Source organism: Nannobrachium achirus (assembly GCF_963921795.1).
Source record: "Nannobrachium achirus genome assembly, chromosome: 13".
Classification (NCBI taxonomy): domain Eukaryota; kingdom Metazoa; phylum Chordata; class Actinopteri; order Myctophiformes; family Myctophidae; genus Nannobrachium; species Nannobrachium achirus.
In genome coordinates this window covers 2,279,994-2,296,835 of record NC_137833.1, presented here as the reverse complement: position 1 = coordinate 2,296,835, position 16,842 = coordinate 2,279,994, and the positions used below count along the sequence as shown (strand labels likewise).

Below are 16,842 nucleotides of genomic sequence, written 5' to 3'. Positions count from 1 at the left end.
CAGTCTTGTACCCTGCCCTTTTTCAGCTTTCTAATTAATCGTTGCATTTAAACAAAAAATATTGTCATGATTCCTCACCTGCCGAGGTGGCTTTGTCCGAGGCTTAAAAACGTTTAAATAAATACTTTATGAAATGTCTATGGAAGAAATGAAATTGGGAAAACACTTCCGACCCCAGAGTGAAGACGGGGTGGGGCTTCAACTACGATGCTCTATTAGAGCGCTCTTGGTAATGTCTTCGTTAACGGGTGAAGACATCAGGGACATGAGGCTGGCACCTTGTGGTGAAGACATCAGGGACATGAGGCCAGCACCTCGTGGTGAAGACATCAGGGACATGAGGCTGGCACCTTGTGGTGAAGACATCAGGGACATGAGGCCAGCACCTCGTGGTGAAGACATCAGGGACATGAGGCCAGCACCTCGTGGTGAAGACATCAGGGACATGAGGCCAGCACCTCGTGGTGAAGACATCAGGGACATGAGGCCAGCACCTTGTGGTGAAGACATCAGGGACATGAGGCCAGCACCTCGTGGTGAAGACATCAGGGACATGAGGCTAACACCTCGTGGTGAAGACATCAGGGACATGAGGCCAGCAGTGCACACCTCGTGGTGAAGACATCAGGGACATGAGGCTAACACCTTGTGGTGAAGACATCAGGGACATGAGGCCAGCACCTCGAGGTGAAGACATCAGGGACATGAGGCTAACACCTCGTGGTGAAGACATCAGGGACATGAGGCCAGCAGTGCACACCTCGTGGTGAAGACATCAGGGACATGAGGCCAGCAGTGCACACCTGGTGGTGAAGACATCAGGGACATGAGGCCAGCACCTCGTGGTGAAGACATCAGGGACATGAGGCCAGCAGTGTACACCTCATGGTGAAGATATCAGGGACATGAGGCCAGCACCTCGTGGTGAAGACATCAGGGACATGAGGCCAGCACCTCGTGGTGAAGACATCAGGGACATGAGGCCAGCACCTCGTGGTGAAGACATCAGGGACATGAGGCCAGCATCTCGTGGTGAAGACATCAGGGACATGAGGCCAGCTGCACACACCTTGTGGTGAAGACATCAGGGACATGAGGCCAGCATCTCGTGGTGAAGACATCAGGGACATGAGGCCAGCAGTGCACACCTCGTGGTGAAGACATCAGGGACATGAGGCCAGCATCTCGTGGTGAAGATATCAGGGACATGAGGCCAGCAGTGTACACCTCGTGGTGAAGACATCAGGGACATGAGGCCAGCAGTGTACACCTCGTGGTGAAGACATCAGGGACATGAGGCCAGCAGTGTACACCTCGTGGTGAAGACATCAGGGACATGAGGCCAGCAGTGTACACCTCGTGGTGAAGACATCAGGGACATGAGGCCAGCAGTGTACACCTCGTGGTGAAGACATCAGGGACATGAGGCCAGCAGTGCACACCTCGTGGTGAAGACATCAGGGACATGAGGCCAGCAGTGTACACCTCGTGGTGAAGACATCAGGGACATGAGGCCAGCAGTGCACACCTCGTGGTGAAGACATCAGGGACATGAGGCCAGCAGTGCACACCTCGTGGCGCGCTCTGCTTACACACAAGTATATGTGCCATGTGTGGCTGAGCGTAATGTGCAAGTTGGCACCTTAACAGAGTACAGTTCTAGTTATTATTATCATTATCATACCAAAGGGTAAATTGTAGAAAGGTGATGCAGGCTCTGTGCCCCGATGTGTTGATGTGAACCACAGGACTCTTACTTCTCCTTTCATTCACACAACAAGAAACTGTGTGTGTGTGTCTGTCTGTCTGTCTGTCTGTCTGTCCAGCCCCCCCCCCCCCCGCCCCCCCCCCCCTTTCCTTCCCATCAGCACAATACAAGAGAGACGGCTGTGTGTGTGTGTGTGTGTGTGTGTGTGTGTGTGTGTGTGTGTGTGTGTGTGTGTGTGTGTGTGTGTGTGTGTGTGTGTGTGTGTGTGTGTGTGTGTGTGTGTGTGTGTGTGAGCGAGCGAGCAACTTCTGCCAGTAAAGACTGTGTCACCAGTCAGGAGCTGAGGGGAAGCAGATTCCTGTAGATTGGACCCAATTATAGAGAATCACAATGAACTCTCTCATGACCACAACCACACACGCACGCACAGCACACACACACACACACACACACACACACACACACACACACACACACACACACACACACACACACACACACACACACACACACACTGGTTTCACTAACAGAACATCTGGTGACATCTGAGTTGACCACAAGGTGGCGTGGTGTTCTAACGTAGCATTTATTACAGCTTTACTACTATTGTGTGTGTGTGTGTGTCTAAACCAAATTATAAAACAGCAGAAAGAAAGCTACCTGACACATTGGAGAGAAGCAACCCAAAAGCAGAGCAAACTAGAATGCTATTTGGCCCTAAACAGAGAATACACCATGGCAGAATACCTGAGCAAGGTGGCCGACCCAAAACAAAGAAAAATCTTGACTAGGTACAGACTCAGTGAGCACAGTCTTGCAATCGAGAAAGGACGTCACAGGCATACCCGGCTCCCAAGAGAAAACAGACTTTGCACCCACTGCACACAAAATGAAGTGGAAACTGAGCTACACTTTCTAACCACCTGTCCGCTGTACCAAGACATCAGAGACACATACTTCCCACAGATCATAACCACCCAAGGAGAGTTTCAAAATATGACCAATGACGAAAAACTCCCATACCTGCTGGGGGAAGTAAAACAATGTGCAAACACAGCAGCAAGATTTGTGAGCTGCTGTGATAAGAGAAGGATATCAAATGGAACCCAACCACCTTAAAAACCATTGTATATATCACTGCTCTGCCTGCACGTTACCGTGATGCATGAAAACTGTTTTCACCTGTATATATTCTGTTCTGATTGTATTGTATTGTATTGTATTGTGTACACTTCTGCTTTGGCAATGTAAACGTATGTTTTCTCATGCCAATAAAGCCCCTTGAATTGAATTGAATTGAATTGTGTCTGTCTGAGGCTATAGGATAGCCTAGGCTATGTTACCAACGTTCTCTATTATAAATCCTTGTTTTGAGCGGTAATATTGTAGGCCTAATATTTTGAAAACGTGGACTTTTATATTCATGACTCATGAGCCTTACACATTCAAAATTAAAAAAAAAAAAAAGTTCACCGAATGTACACAACACAATAGGCCTATTCAATATATATATATATATTTTAGATGGATCTGTATAAATAGAGTAACTAGAGTAACTTTCTTCTACTGTCTGTCTGAGTGTCTGTATGTATATGTCTGACTGTGCGTGCATGCGTGCCTGCGTGCGTGCGTGCGTGTCTCCAGAGGAAGTGCTTGATGCCAGAACAGGCGGAGTCTCCTCCATTCTGCAGTGACGGAAGGCAAAGCCCTGTGGGTCTGTGAAGTCATCAGCACTACCGTTTCCGGTCTGGAAGTTTGCAGCAATAAGCCTATAGCTCTATCCTTCAAAATAAAATCGTGGTAAATAATAATGTATAGTGTACTTCTATGTGTCGTAATGGATTGATTGATTGAATAATGTATTAGCAGTTTGCAATAGAAAAAAGTACAGTTTCATGACAGCACAAATCACAGGTACAAGTGTGACGGAGAGAGTCGCAGCCCCAGCCTTGAAGCCTCAAAAGTCTAGTATCTCCCCTGGACCTTTGGTCTAGTGGATAAGATATTGGACTTTCGCGTGGGAGACCTGGGTTCGAAGCTGGGTAGGGAGGTTCGGATCACCTCCGTTACACAAGGTCAACTTAAAGGAGATCCTAGAAAGCCTTACAGCTTATTTCCACAGGAACCACAATTTATGTATCTCATATCACATTGACAGACAGTCGGATAGAACATAGTACTTTATCTAGGATAACATCAATTACAAAAGCAGAAAATAGGGGGGTCTATATCCACGAGTTTCCTACGCCCCATAGTGCATTGCGCAAACGTCTGCATCGATCTTCCGCCGCCGATTTACAAGCTCACAACGGGTTGCATCTGCGACGCGACGTGAGCTTGTATGTCTGCTGTTAAACCCGGAAGTTTGGTCCTGATAGTCTCCAGTAAACTCCCGCGGAAACTTGTGGATACAAGTCAGTAGTAGCCGCCTGAATAGGTACAGACAGAGTGGGTGTTCCCCTTTCTTTGACGATGGCTTGCCAGATTGGTTTATTTAGACAGGACAGATTAATGTACGGTAGGCTACTATAGGCCTTATACTGTATGTATTTAATGAAAATACACCTTGTGTGTATCTACATGTGGCGGAGAGTCGCAGCCCCAGCTTGAAACCTCTGTGAAGTTGGCAACCCATATGTTGTGTTGAAAACATGTATAAAAATGGTGTCATTCTTTAGTGCTGGATTTGTGCTGTACATTTTATAATTTGTGCTGATATAATTTTTGAGATATTCTAAGTTATAGTTTTGCTGAGGCTTGCACCCCATTTTTTTGGCTGCAATGTGCTGCATGTGCTCTAAGTTGTGCCATTTAAATCATGAATTGCGTTTTTATATATATTTATATAAATATTGATATGGTTATGAATTAGCAGATTTAGCAGCAGTATAGTGATTGCCCTACAGAGGGCGGTGTAGAGCAGCAGTATTTCATTGTAGAACATAGCAGCAGAACGTTGGTGTTGTGTAGAATATCTCAATAATGATAGCAGCACAAATTATAAAATGAACGGCACAATTCAGCACAAATCCAGCACTCAAGAATTACACAATTATTTTCCCCCATCATATGGGGTGCCAACTTCACAGAGGTAGCCTTGAAGGCTCAAAAGTCTCAAAAGTATCTCCCTCGTTCCATAGGGATATCCCTTTGGATTGATGGTTAAGATATTGGACTTTCACGTGGGAGGCCCGGGTTCGAAGCCCGGGTGGGGAGGTTCGTTCGGATCACCTCCGTTCCGTACACACAGGAGACGTCTCTTTGTGTCGGCACTTTGGACACACGCATATATTCCACACCACACTCTCTGCTAACCAGGAGAGGTGGCAAAAAAAAGTGTTGTTAGTGCAGCCAAAAAGCACCATTTTCAGACTCTAGTGGAGGCTGGACAGGAGACGGCTCTTTGCGTCGGCACTTTGGACACACGCATATATTCGGGGAGACATCCTCTTCCACACCACACTCTCTGCTAACCAGGAGAGGTGGCAAAAAAAGTGTTGTTTGTGCGGCCAGGCGCCCAAAAAGCACAATTTTCAGACTCTAGTGGAGGCTGGACAGGAGACGGCTCTTTGCGTCGGCATGAACTGAAACTGGAAACAAGCCATCTGCCTGGCTTTTTGTGTCATCCTACATTTCATTAACTTTTTTAATTAAATGTGTACCTTTTCTGGCTGTGACTCCCAAAAATAATCACATTTGGCAAGCACTTGGAATGTAGTTGAGGCATTACACACTTATAAATATTGTGAAAATAGCAAATCTACAAGCTCACAATGCCTCGCAACGCAAGGCACTGTGAGCTTGTATTTTCACAATTTGTGAAAATCGTAATCCAGAATAGGACAAACCTTAACCTTTTTTGCAAGTTGTTTTCATTTTCTGGCATCAATAAATACTCACTTTCTCTTCACTAATGGCACATGTTGTGAGTCTGGTCGCACTGGAAAGCCAACAGCACTTTATTTTACACCTCTCTGGCTTAGCGGAGAGTGTGGTGTAGTAGAGGAGTAGAGGAGGTCTCCCCGAACACGTGCATGTGTCCAAAGTGCCGACGCAAAGAGCCGTCTCCTGTCCAGCGCCCACTAGAGTCTGAAAATGGCACTTTTTGGGTAGTCTTTGTGCATCTGGCCGCACTGGATGGCCAACAACCCATTTTTTACACCTCTCCCGCTTAGCAGAGAGTGTGGTGTGGAAGAGGAGGTCTCCCCAAACACGTGTGTGTGTGTGTCCAAAGTTGCGACGCAAAGAGCCGTCTCCTGTCCAGCGCCTAATTTGTAACGGCTATGCACTCCAGAGAACAGCATGTATCCATTTAGATTTTTCTTATGTTATTAAAACTTTTCTTTTTAAACTGAAACATAGTAAGACCAGATGGAAGGACTTGGAACTGTTGCCCCCGCAACCCGATTCCGGATAAGCGGTTGAAGATGGATGGATGGATGGATAAATGCTGAATTCATATTCTCAATGTGCATATCTTGTGCAAATTAATCGATTTTCAATGGCTTCACGGGATGCTCTTATTCTGAAGAGATTTGCCAACGGCTGTCTTATCGCTGATAGCTTAGTGGTGCTCACTTCACAAAGCCTAGCCTGGTGTAGTGTGTTTAAATTACTCTTTCTCTTGTGTGTGTGTGCAAAACTGTGCATTCATGTGTGAGCGGCGCGTGTGTGTGCGTCGGTGGGAACTCGAGCGACAATAACACGATCAACCAGAGACTGAGAGACACACGCACGCACCGTGCGTCTGGACCCAGGAGGACACACACACACACACACACACACACACACACACACACACACACACACACACACACACACACACACACACCCCCCCTCCCTCCCTCCAGGCTCGCTGCTTCCAGGCTGCTGGTGGCACAGCTTGTACCCGGCGCTCGGTGCGCGAAGCTCGGCGTGGCTGAGCCTCCCTTCTCCCTCCTCCTCCTCCTCCTCTCCACCCCCTCCACCTCCAACCTCCTCCACTCCACACCGACTCACTGAGAGCCTAGCAGCCCGCTGCTGGCCACACACAGCCCGGGGAAGGAAGGAAGGAAGGACCGATCGGGCCTTTTTTTCGGGTCTTTTTTTTAATCGGTACGTTTAGGCAACACAACCAGAGCCAGGGAGAGAGGATTATTTTGTTCCGGGGAGGATTGTAATTCTGCTCTCCCGTGTGGAGGAGGACCGCCACTCCGTCTCCGGAGGACCGGACCACCATGGACGGCTTCACCGGGAGTCTGGGTGAGTGCGAGGCCGCCGCCGAAGCACCGCGAGGCCGGGGCGCGGAGCCCCGGGCCCCGAGGCCGAGGCTACTACCAGGGGGAAAGGGTTGCATGGATTGGAGGCCCGGCTCTCAGGCCCAGGCTACCCGGGGGAAGGGTGCATGGCCTCGGCCTGGGAGAGGAGAGAGAGCCGCTGAGCCTTTAGAGCTGGTTGTCTGTTGTTTTTTCCTGTGATTCTGTCTGTGATTCTTTCTGTCTGTCCTCTTCTATTTTCCTCTCTTTGCTTTTGCTAGACACGTGTCAGTGCCAGACAGACAGACAGACAGACAGACAGACAGACAGACACGTGAGAGTCAGTTTATTTTTATGGCTTTGTTTGTTTCACTGAAGATAACAGCTAGCTGGGATATAGCCTACCAACCACACACTGTGTGTGTGTGTGTGTGTGTGTGTGTGTGTGTGTGTGTGTGTGTGTGTGTGTGTGTGCGTGCGTGCGTGCCCGCGTGCACTGCAGTGTGTAGGAACAAAGACTTGTGCAGAGAAGACTCAGTCAGGAAATGATTTATTTATCCTCAAGTCTGCTGCACGCGCCAACAGGCCTACACACACACACACACACACACACACACACACACACACACACACACACACACACACACACACACACACACACACAGAAACACAGATAATATAGAGAGATCTTCTATAAACACTTGCTGAGTGATATGAATAATTTAAATCTGACAGTTTGCATAGGAAAAGGTACAGTTTCATGACAGTTCACTGGTACAAGGTCTACCCAAACTAAAGGAGATCCTAGAAAAGACTAAGCTTATTTCCACAGGAAACTATTGAAGTATCTCATATAACATTGAATGACAGACGGATAGTATCCGTCCCAATGTATGAATGAATGGAACATTGTAAGCGCTTTGAGTTCGCAACTTGCTTAGAAAAGCTCTATAAAAATGCAATCCATTATTATTATTATTATTGTGTACCAACAGCTACAGTGTGTGTGTAGTTCCATCCTGCTGTGTGCAGTGTGCGAGGTACCAACAGGTACACTGTGTCCACTAACCTTACATAGTACATACTGTAGTCTGCCCAAATATAAAGTCTCTGATGAGGCTCACATTTAGCACTGCATTTACTAGTTCTGTTCTCTATTCTGTTACTGTACTGTCAGAGTAACTGTATGATGACACACTACTGCTGCTACTGTAATACATGTTACTGTACTGTTAGAGTAACTGTATGACACACTACTGCTGCTACTGTAATACATGTTACTGTACTGTCAGAGTAACTCTATGACACACTACTGCTGCTACTGTAATACATGTACTGTACAACGAGAGAGAGACCCCTACTGTAATTGCGACCGAAGGTCGCATTTACCCTGAAAGACCGCGTCGCTTGAGTGACCTTCCTTCCTTCCGTATCCTTCCTTCCGTAACCTCTGTGATGTCAGTGTGATGTCAGCGAGTTGTGACATCACTTCCTGTACGGGGCGGCTACACGAAATGTGGATAACACTATATATGGAGATAGTCCAGTCCATCATGTCATATGGGACTACCGTCATAGACAGTAGCCAAAAGAGAAGGATACACAAGACTAAGAAAGACAAAAAAAGGAGGAGGAGGATAAAGATACCAAAAGGAGAGAGAAGAAAGGGTGGATGAGGTACAATGTGTCTCAGAAAAGAAAAGGAGGTGGCAACGGGGGCAGCTAGATAAGGTTATTAGGCCTGGATCCGACTTTAAGTCGACGCACAGGATTCCAGAAGTGTAGCGCTTATTCGCTCTTGTATCAAACTGGTACTCGAAACGTTCTTAGAATTTAATATATATTTTCTAAAGTAAATATGGGGGCGGCTGTGAAAAAAAGAGAAGACTAAAAAAGAAAAAAAGGACGAGGAGGATAAAGATACCAAAAGGAGAGAGAAGAAAGGGTGGATGAGGTACAATGTGCGGTATCCTCCTTGTCAAGCTCGACGTTGGTCATTTGGACCTATACATGGAGAAATGGAGCGAACCTGTTTGGCCTAAACATGGAGATGTGGTACAGAATGACTCATATATGGGCATAAAAATTATGTCATGTGACATCACTTCCTGTACAGACAGTCAGACAGACAGCCATTGACTCCGGCCTAACAATGGCTACTGTCTATGACGGTAGTCCCATATGACATGATGGACTGGACTATCTCCATATATAGTGTTCTCCACATCTCCATGTTTAGGCCCTATCGCTCACACCCTAGGTGGGGTTGGCGATAGGGCCTTTCTGTGTGGAGTTTGCATGTTCTCCCCGTGTCTCCTAGGGTTGATACCCTCACAAAAACATGAACAAACTCCCCCCAGAATGATAACAACTAGAATCGTCAGAGAAACGCTGTGGTTGGCCAGATAGTCAAGAATTGTATGTCACCCTGAGGTCGCATTACACCCTCAGGTGTCTTACTAGTATACTATACACATGCATATCATATACATATCGTCACTGTCGGGCAGAAACCTCGTATCTCCAAGTTTCAAATTTGTACGTTTCTTCGCAAAGCAAAGCCCTGCTTCATCATACAAGGCTGTCGCACAACAGTAGTGAAAACAGCAGATCTACAAGCGGTGCGAGGCGTTGTGTGCTTGTAGATCGGCTGTTTTCACTAGTTTAAATCATTTTTGGAGCGGTGAAAGCGCTCCCAATAGACAGGTATATCCGTGACCGTGGGTATGTATGTATGTATGTGGCTGGCTGGCTGGCCGTGTCTGTAGCCTGGCAATACCTTGAGTGGCCACACACAACACACAAGTTAAAGGAGGGGCGCTGTTCTGCAGCACACGCACACACACACACACACACACACACACACACACACACACACACACACGGTATAGCTGCTCAGATTCACCGCTCCACTTCGAACCGAGGTTTGATTTTTAAAATGATAAATACAAAACGAACGGTTTTGGACATACAAGGTTTCCGGCCCAACACCACACCACACCTCACCGCCCACTTGTGGCAGGTTTTCCACTACAAGGACCTGGGTAGAGTGGTGTTAAAGTGGTACTAAACGTGGTACTAAAAAGTATCCAATCCAGAGTAGGTCTGAGCTAGGCCAAACAGGGCCAAACACTTCATAATGACTGATCACTCACTGACTTTTCATTTAGACCACCAGGATATAGTTGTAATACATGATAATAGATTCTATTGTGTTATAACCACTATCATAATCTATTATAGTGGATTATAATTATCATAGTAATACATTAACACTTTATAGTGTATTATAATCACATTTATAATCCATTATAGTGTATTATAATTTAGGATAGTTGTAATACAAATTTATATTGTATTATAATCACAGTTAAAAGGGTCAATTTGTTTCTTATCGATAGGGCTACTTTTGTGTAATGGAAAATGTAGATATCTTGATGTGGTGCGGTGTGGTGTGGTGTGGTGTGGTGTGGTGTGGTGTGGTGTGCTAAAGCTGCAGTCGAAAAGCGGCTCTAGAGAGAGAGAGGAGGTGAAAGGTGAGGGGAGCAGAGAGTGGAGGAGGCGGAGTCTGATCGGAGCAGACTGCACATGCTCCAGAGCACTTCCAGATGCAGGAATGTCACACACACACACCCACACACACACACACACACACACACACACACACACACACACACACACACACACACACACAGCTGGAAGGGAAATCAATGGCTCTCCTCTCCTCTCAAAACTCATGATTCCACAATTTTTAAAGTGAATTATGACGACTCTAAATATAAACTACGTGATTTCACGGAAGTACATTGAGACCTGTGTGTGTGTGTGTGTGTGTGTGTGTGTGTGTGTGTGTGTGTGTGTGTGTGTGTGTGTGTGTGTGTGTGTGTGTGTGTGTGTGTGTGTGTGTGTGTGTGTGTGTGTGTGTGCGTGTGTGCGTGTGTGCGCGTGCGTGCGGCCGTGCGGCCGTGCGTGCGTGCGGCCGTGCGGTGCGTGCGTGTTTATAGCTGTGCATGAACTAAATGTAATTGTGAGTTTGCAGAGCAAATCAACCAACAAAGGGGCGCAGGTTGATGACATCATTGCCCTGTTTCCTGCCAAGGAAGTTCAAATAAGGAAAGGATGCTGATGGGAGAGTGTTTCCTGCTGGTGTTTCAGTCCGAGTGATCAAAGGGTGCTTTAAATGGGCACCGGTTTGGTTAGGATTAGGGTTAGTGTTAGGGTTAGTTTTAGGGTTAGGGTTAGGGTTAGTTTTAGGGTTAGTTTTAGGCATAGTTTTACTGAGGTTAGGATTAGGGATGGAGCTTGTTAATGTTTATTGATAATGAGCACCTTATCGATCATGCTTATCGAGCCGGGCTTTTATCGAGCCCACTATTGAGCATTTTCTGTTATTTTGTGGAGACATGATGAGACACTATCAATTCTGAAGCTCTTTTATATATATATATATATATATATATATATATATATATATATATATATATATATATATATATATATAGTTTTACATTACTATTCATAAATTAATAATAATAGCCTACTGTAAAACTATACTATAAATTGTTAGGTATATAATATAAACTATAGGCTAACATTTCCATGTCTCTTTTTTTTTTTTTTTACAGTAAATGCATATCTATTTTTTTCCATTATCTTTTCTTTGTTTTAAGCAACAACAAGAATCTATATGCACTACATTTGACTAGGGCTTTCAAATACAGTATTTTAACACTTATGTTGCAATGATTTTATCCGGCCAATGTCCCGCGTTGCCATGGTTACCATAGACTTCCATGTAATTGTGCAATTGTGTAAAAAGTGCACGCCCATGCCTAGATGATGCATCACGTGTGTGCAGGCTGTTAACAGCTTTCAAACAAAAAAAATCCGCTTGGAAATCCGTTCAGGCATTCATGATTTATGAGCCATTATGTTTTCTTCAGATGTAAACAAACATGGCTGCCATGTTTGAAAGAATGGGTTGGTATGGGGGTTAAACATGCAATTTCGCGGTCGCGATCATGCCTAACACATTTCTGGAGGTCCAAATTTTTTTTTTTTTAAAAACGTTTTTTTTTTTTTTTTTTTTTTTCAAAAACTTTTTTTTTTTTTTTTTTCAAAAACGGCCCAATCTCGGGAAACTCGGGGTTGGCACAGCACTAGTACCAATACAAACTCGGGAAACTCGGGGTTGGCACCAGATGTGTTAACAGACAGAAGGCAAGTAACCTTTTTATTTTTGGAAAATATTTGAAGAAACTAAATGTGTACCGTCTCTTTAAAAGTGTTATTTATAACGCATAGTATAGTACGACGGTGTCACCCAACAAAAAATACCCAATCAACAAGCTCACACCGTGTCTGCTCGCACCGCGTTGTGAGCTTGTAGATCTGATATTTTCGGTAGACTGAGAAGAAGTCACGCTGGCAACGTTACGGATTCATTCGCACGGAGCCATATATTATAACTCCACGGCAGGGATTTTGAGTATCCCAAACGGATTATTATCAATGGAATCATCATTCATTCATTTTCAAGCACCTCATACTTTGGGTGGAAGAGAACGGTTGTCCCGCTGCTGCAACAGCCGACGGACGCTGGCGTTGTTTCAACTTGTCGCAGACGTGCAAAGTTATTGATTGCACTTGGGTCTTATGTGATGCACTATGGACAGGTGCCCTCGTCTGCATTGTGGAAGTGTTCCCTCCCGAGCATGATGTAACAACCATGCTGCATATAGCCCATTGTATTTAGTTCTCCCCTTGTCTTTTCAAAAAGGTAACCAAACTTTTTAGTGTTTCACGCGTTCCACCATTGTTCCGCGGCACGCATGCACTTCCAAAGCCCACAACTATCAATGACGCAATGTACCTCCCGGCCCGGCCGCTATAGCGGCCCATGACGTGGCGCTTACCCGATAACAGGCTCGACAAGCCAAAAGCTTATTGATACTCGGGTCTCGATAAATTCAGAACCGGGTTTGTAATGGACCCGGTTTTCGGGCTCCATCCCTAGTTAGGATTAGGGTTAGGTTTAGGCACTCACTACACTGAGCACACACCTGGTGCGCATTTCCGAACGCACCCTTTGACACACTCGGACTGAAACACCATCAGAAAACTCTCCCGGATGCTGATGCGTTTCTTGGCACCACGGCTATGCACCATGAGTGACACTCGGTGGCAAAACTAGCCCCGGAAGTTCAGAAGTCTATGAGAGCCAGCTGGGGCAGCTCATGAACAAAAAAAAAAAGATTCTGAACGATAAAGACCTTTATAAAATACTCAGCTCAGGAATGTAAAAGAAGAGATGTCACACATTGTTTTCTGCTGTGTTGCTTTTCGGTGACTACGCTGTATAACATTATAGAGGCATCTAATGAGCACAAAGTATGTTTCTGAACTAGCTAGTGTCGCAAGACTGTCTGGAATCCAAATATCGCGATATCTCACAGAAACACGCACATCGGAAAAAAAGTAAAAAAAGAAAAGTAAAATGTGTTATTTTATTTTCCCGAGTCGAGCATTTTTTTAGGGTCTTAATTGGGCTTCCACTGACTCCAGTGCATTCTACTGAACTTCCACTGACTCCAGTGCATTCTACTGAACTTCCACTGACTCCAGTGCATTCTACTGAACTTCCACTGACTCCAGTGCATTCTACTGAACTTCCACTGACTCCAGTGCGTACAGCATGTCATAGACGGAGCATCACTTCACTGTGTGGTCAAACATACAGCATAGACGGAGCATCACTTCACTGTGTGGTCAAACATACAGCATAGATGGAGCATCACTTCACTATGTGGTCAAACGTACAGCATGTCATAGACGGAGCATCACTTCACTATGTGGTCAAACGTACAGCATGTCATAGATGGAGCATCACTTCACTGTGTGGTCAAACGTACAGCATGTCATAGACGGAGCATCACTTCACTGTGTGGTCAAACGTACAGCATGTCATAGACGGAGCATCACTTCACTGTGTGGTCAAACGTACAGCATGTCATAGACGGAGCATCACTTCACTGTGTGGTCAAACGTACAGCATGTCATAGACGGAGCATCACTTCACTGTGTGGTCAAACGTACAGCATGTCATAGACGGAGCATCACTTCACTGTGTGGTCAAACGTACAGCATGTCATAGACGGAGCATCACTTCACTGTGTGGTCAAACATACAGCATGTCATAGACGGAGCATCACTTCACTGTGTGGTCAAACGTACAGCATGTCAGTCCTGGGTGAGCGGTGGGTGAGCGGCTGAGCGGTCAGCCTGGGGAGCCCCGAGGCCCCAGTGGTCCCCGGTTCAAATCCGGGTCAGGAGAGCAATGTGTCGGAAGTGTCCCTGAGCAAGACTCTGAACTGAGCTAGCTGGCATCCTTCAAAAGCGCCCTGAAAACTCACCTTTCAGGAGACCAGAGAAGGAGGTAGTTATTAGTAAGGGAAAGTTAGCCTCATGCTGGACCAATCTGGGAACTAAATCATTTCCAATCTGACAAGGAACACTCAAACACAGGGTTTAAAACATAGGGATTAACAGGACACAGGTGAACTCGAATGACATGATTGGCTAAGCCTTAGCCAATTAGGCCTATTTTATGGCCAAGGAGTCATTCTAACTGAAAACGAATGGTTGGAATGGATTCAGCAGCCCAAACATACCCTAATTACACAACTCATAGACTCATATGGGCCATTTTTTCCCCTTTAATCCCAGGCTCAGAGTATTCCCCCAACTTTGACATTCCATTCATTTTTAACCCTAACCCTAACCCTAACCCTTAACCTAACCCCTAAACACCTTGTGGGACACTAAAATGTGTCCCCACAAGGTTTTTTTCTCCGATTGTACTATCTTTGTGGGGACATGAGGTCCCCACAAAGTAGTAATTCCCTGTCCACACACACACACACACACACACACACACACACACACACACACACACACACACACACACACACACACACACACCCTCTTGGCACCTGGCTGGCCACTTTCCTGAACCCAGCTAGACTCAGTGTGCACCAGCGGACGACCCTGCAGTAATGTGTCGCATTGCGACGCGTTGTGCAGCTTTTACAGACGTTCTATTTTGGCCTAATGTTCCAGCCTGGCCTGCCAGCCTCGTACTGTGTGTTCACTCACTGGTTCCTTCCTTCAATATAAGTCTTGGCCTGTTGGCAGCTTGAAAAGTGGGTGGGAGTAGGGGTGGGCGATATGGTGATAATTATCGTTGAGACGATACAATGTCTCCACATCCACAATATGCCTTTTTAGAGGTATCGTATATATCGTGATACAATTATAGGGAGCCTGTTTAATCGTTAATACAGAGATTCATTGCAGAATTCAATTTAAACCTGCATTTTGTTCTAAATCAGTCGTTCTCAAACTTGCAAGGGTCCATTTGGTATCATTTGTATACTGTCAGAGTTACATATTTGTATACTGTTTCATTTGTATACTGTCAGAGTTACATATTTGTAAAGTTAAATTTAGACCTCCAAAAAGGAACCCAGATAGTCTAGTTTTTGTCAAAAAAAACATAAAAACCAATGTGAAAAAAGAATCGTGATAAAATCGTGTATCGTGATACAGCTTGGGAAAATATTGTGATATTGTATTTTTCCATATCGCCCACCCCTAGGCGAGAGCACTTGCCTTGACAGACAGACTCCTCTAACCAATCAGTGTAGCAAAACATCTCTCGGCCAGTCGTAAGAACGGCAAACACGTCTTTTCGGCCGATGAACTCCGCTAGCGCATACTCCTGTTCGTTTTTAATTGTTGTACTTGATTCCAACTCTGAAATAACTTCACTTGTTGCTTGTTTTATCGTTTCAGCGTTAACTGTTACACTTGTTGCATCGAGGGCAGCAATACTGTAGCTCTACTTACAGTAACAACTGCATCATTAGCCATTTGGTAGCTAAACAGTCTGGGTCATTTTAAGCAGATTGTTTGATTTTTATTTTATTTTCCCAGCCATCCATACTATAATTAGAGAGAGAGGTCAGTCAGTAGTCAGTCAGTAGGAGGTCAGTCACAAAATGCATTATCTATTCACTCGCTTCAGCAACTGATCTCAAATTTAACAAGGCATTGGCCATTAGCATTATACACACGGTGACGGTAGCTATTTATTAGCGTTTCTTCACTCTACAGCTTTACAGCCTGTTGTCAGGGTTACGGTCCGTTCCTCCAGGCCATGGGATCTGTAGCCCCGGGTCATGTGTGTCTCATCTTCCAACGGGTATAGAAAAATTATGTGTAGCAAATACATCCTCATACTTCTATTCACCTAATTTTGCTGTTAAATTATTTGTATCCATCATAAATATACACTCCTCCATGGGCTGCTCCTTACATTATGATGCTCCCACATATTCTCACGCACGCACCATGCAGTTACAGTTACTTTCCCCATAACCCACACTCTGCACATATTTTGCAGCACATATATTCGAACGGGTAAGGTCTTGTAACTATCTATTTTCACAAGTTTATTTTCTGTAAAAAGCCTTTAGTGTTGAATGTGGGCCAAGTCATAAATAACTCTGTGAAGCAATTGAAAGAGATGTGCTCTGCTATCTTTAATGTTATCCCACTTTGATAGCAGGAAGACAGATATCAACCCAGACAAATTCATTTGTTTTAGTGTTTGTGTGGACTATGCTAGTTGCACAGAATAGTTAAACAGATAGAAAATGTAGAATATACATTGAATTCCAAGCCATAAAATAAAATAATGCACATTGCACTTGTCTTAAGTTATGTGGAAATAAAGCCAGAGTGAAGTTATTAAGTAATGTGATTTTATCAACTGGCCCATTGACCCATTTTTGTAATGTGGCCCACAGGATCAGAAGTTTGAGTAACCCTGTTCTATCA

At 45.1% G+C, this 16,842-nt stretch overlaps 1 protein-coding gene across 1 annotated transcript in view; it reads left to right on the top strand.

Moving 5' to 3' along the window:
• Positions 1 to 6,515: 6,515 nt before the first annotated feature.
• Positions 6,516 to 16,842, top strand: part of eml4 (EMAP like 4) — a 118,995-nt gene continuing 108,668 nt past the window's right edge. The window contains exon 1 of the mRNA XM_080741004.1: positions 6,516 to 6,949. Within this exon, the coding sequence (XP_080597130.1) occupies positions 6,925 to 6,949 (25 nt within the window). The 5' untranslated portion in view covers positions 6,516 to 6,924. The remainder of the gene's footprint in view (positions 6,950 to 16,842) is intronic.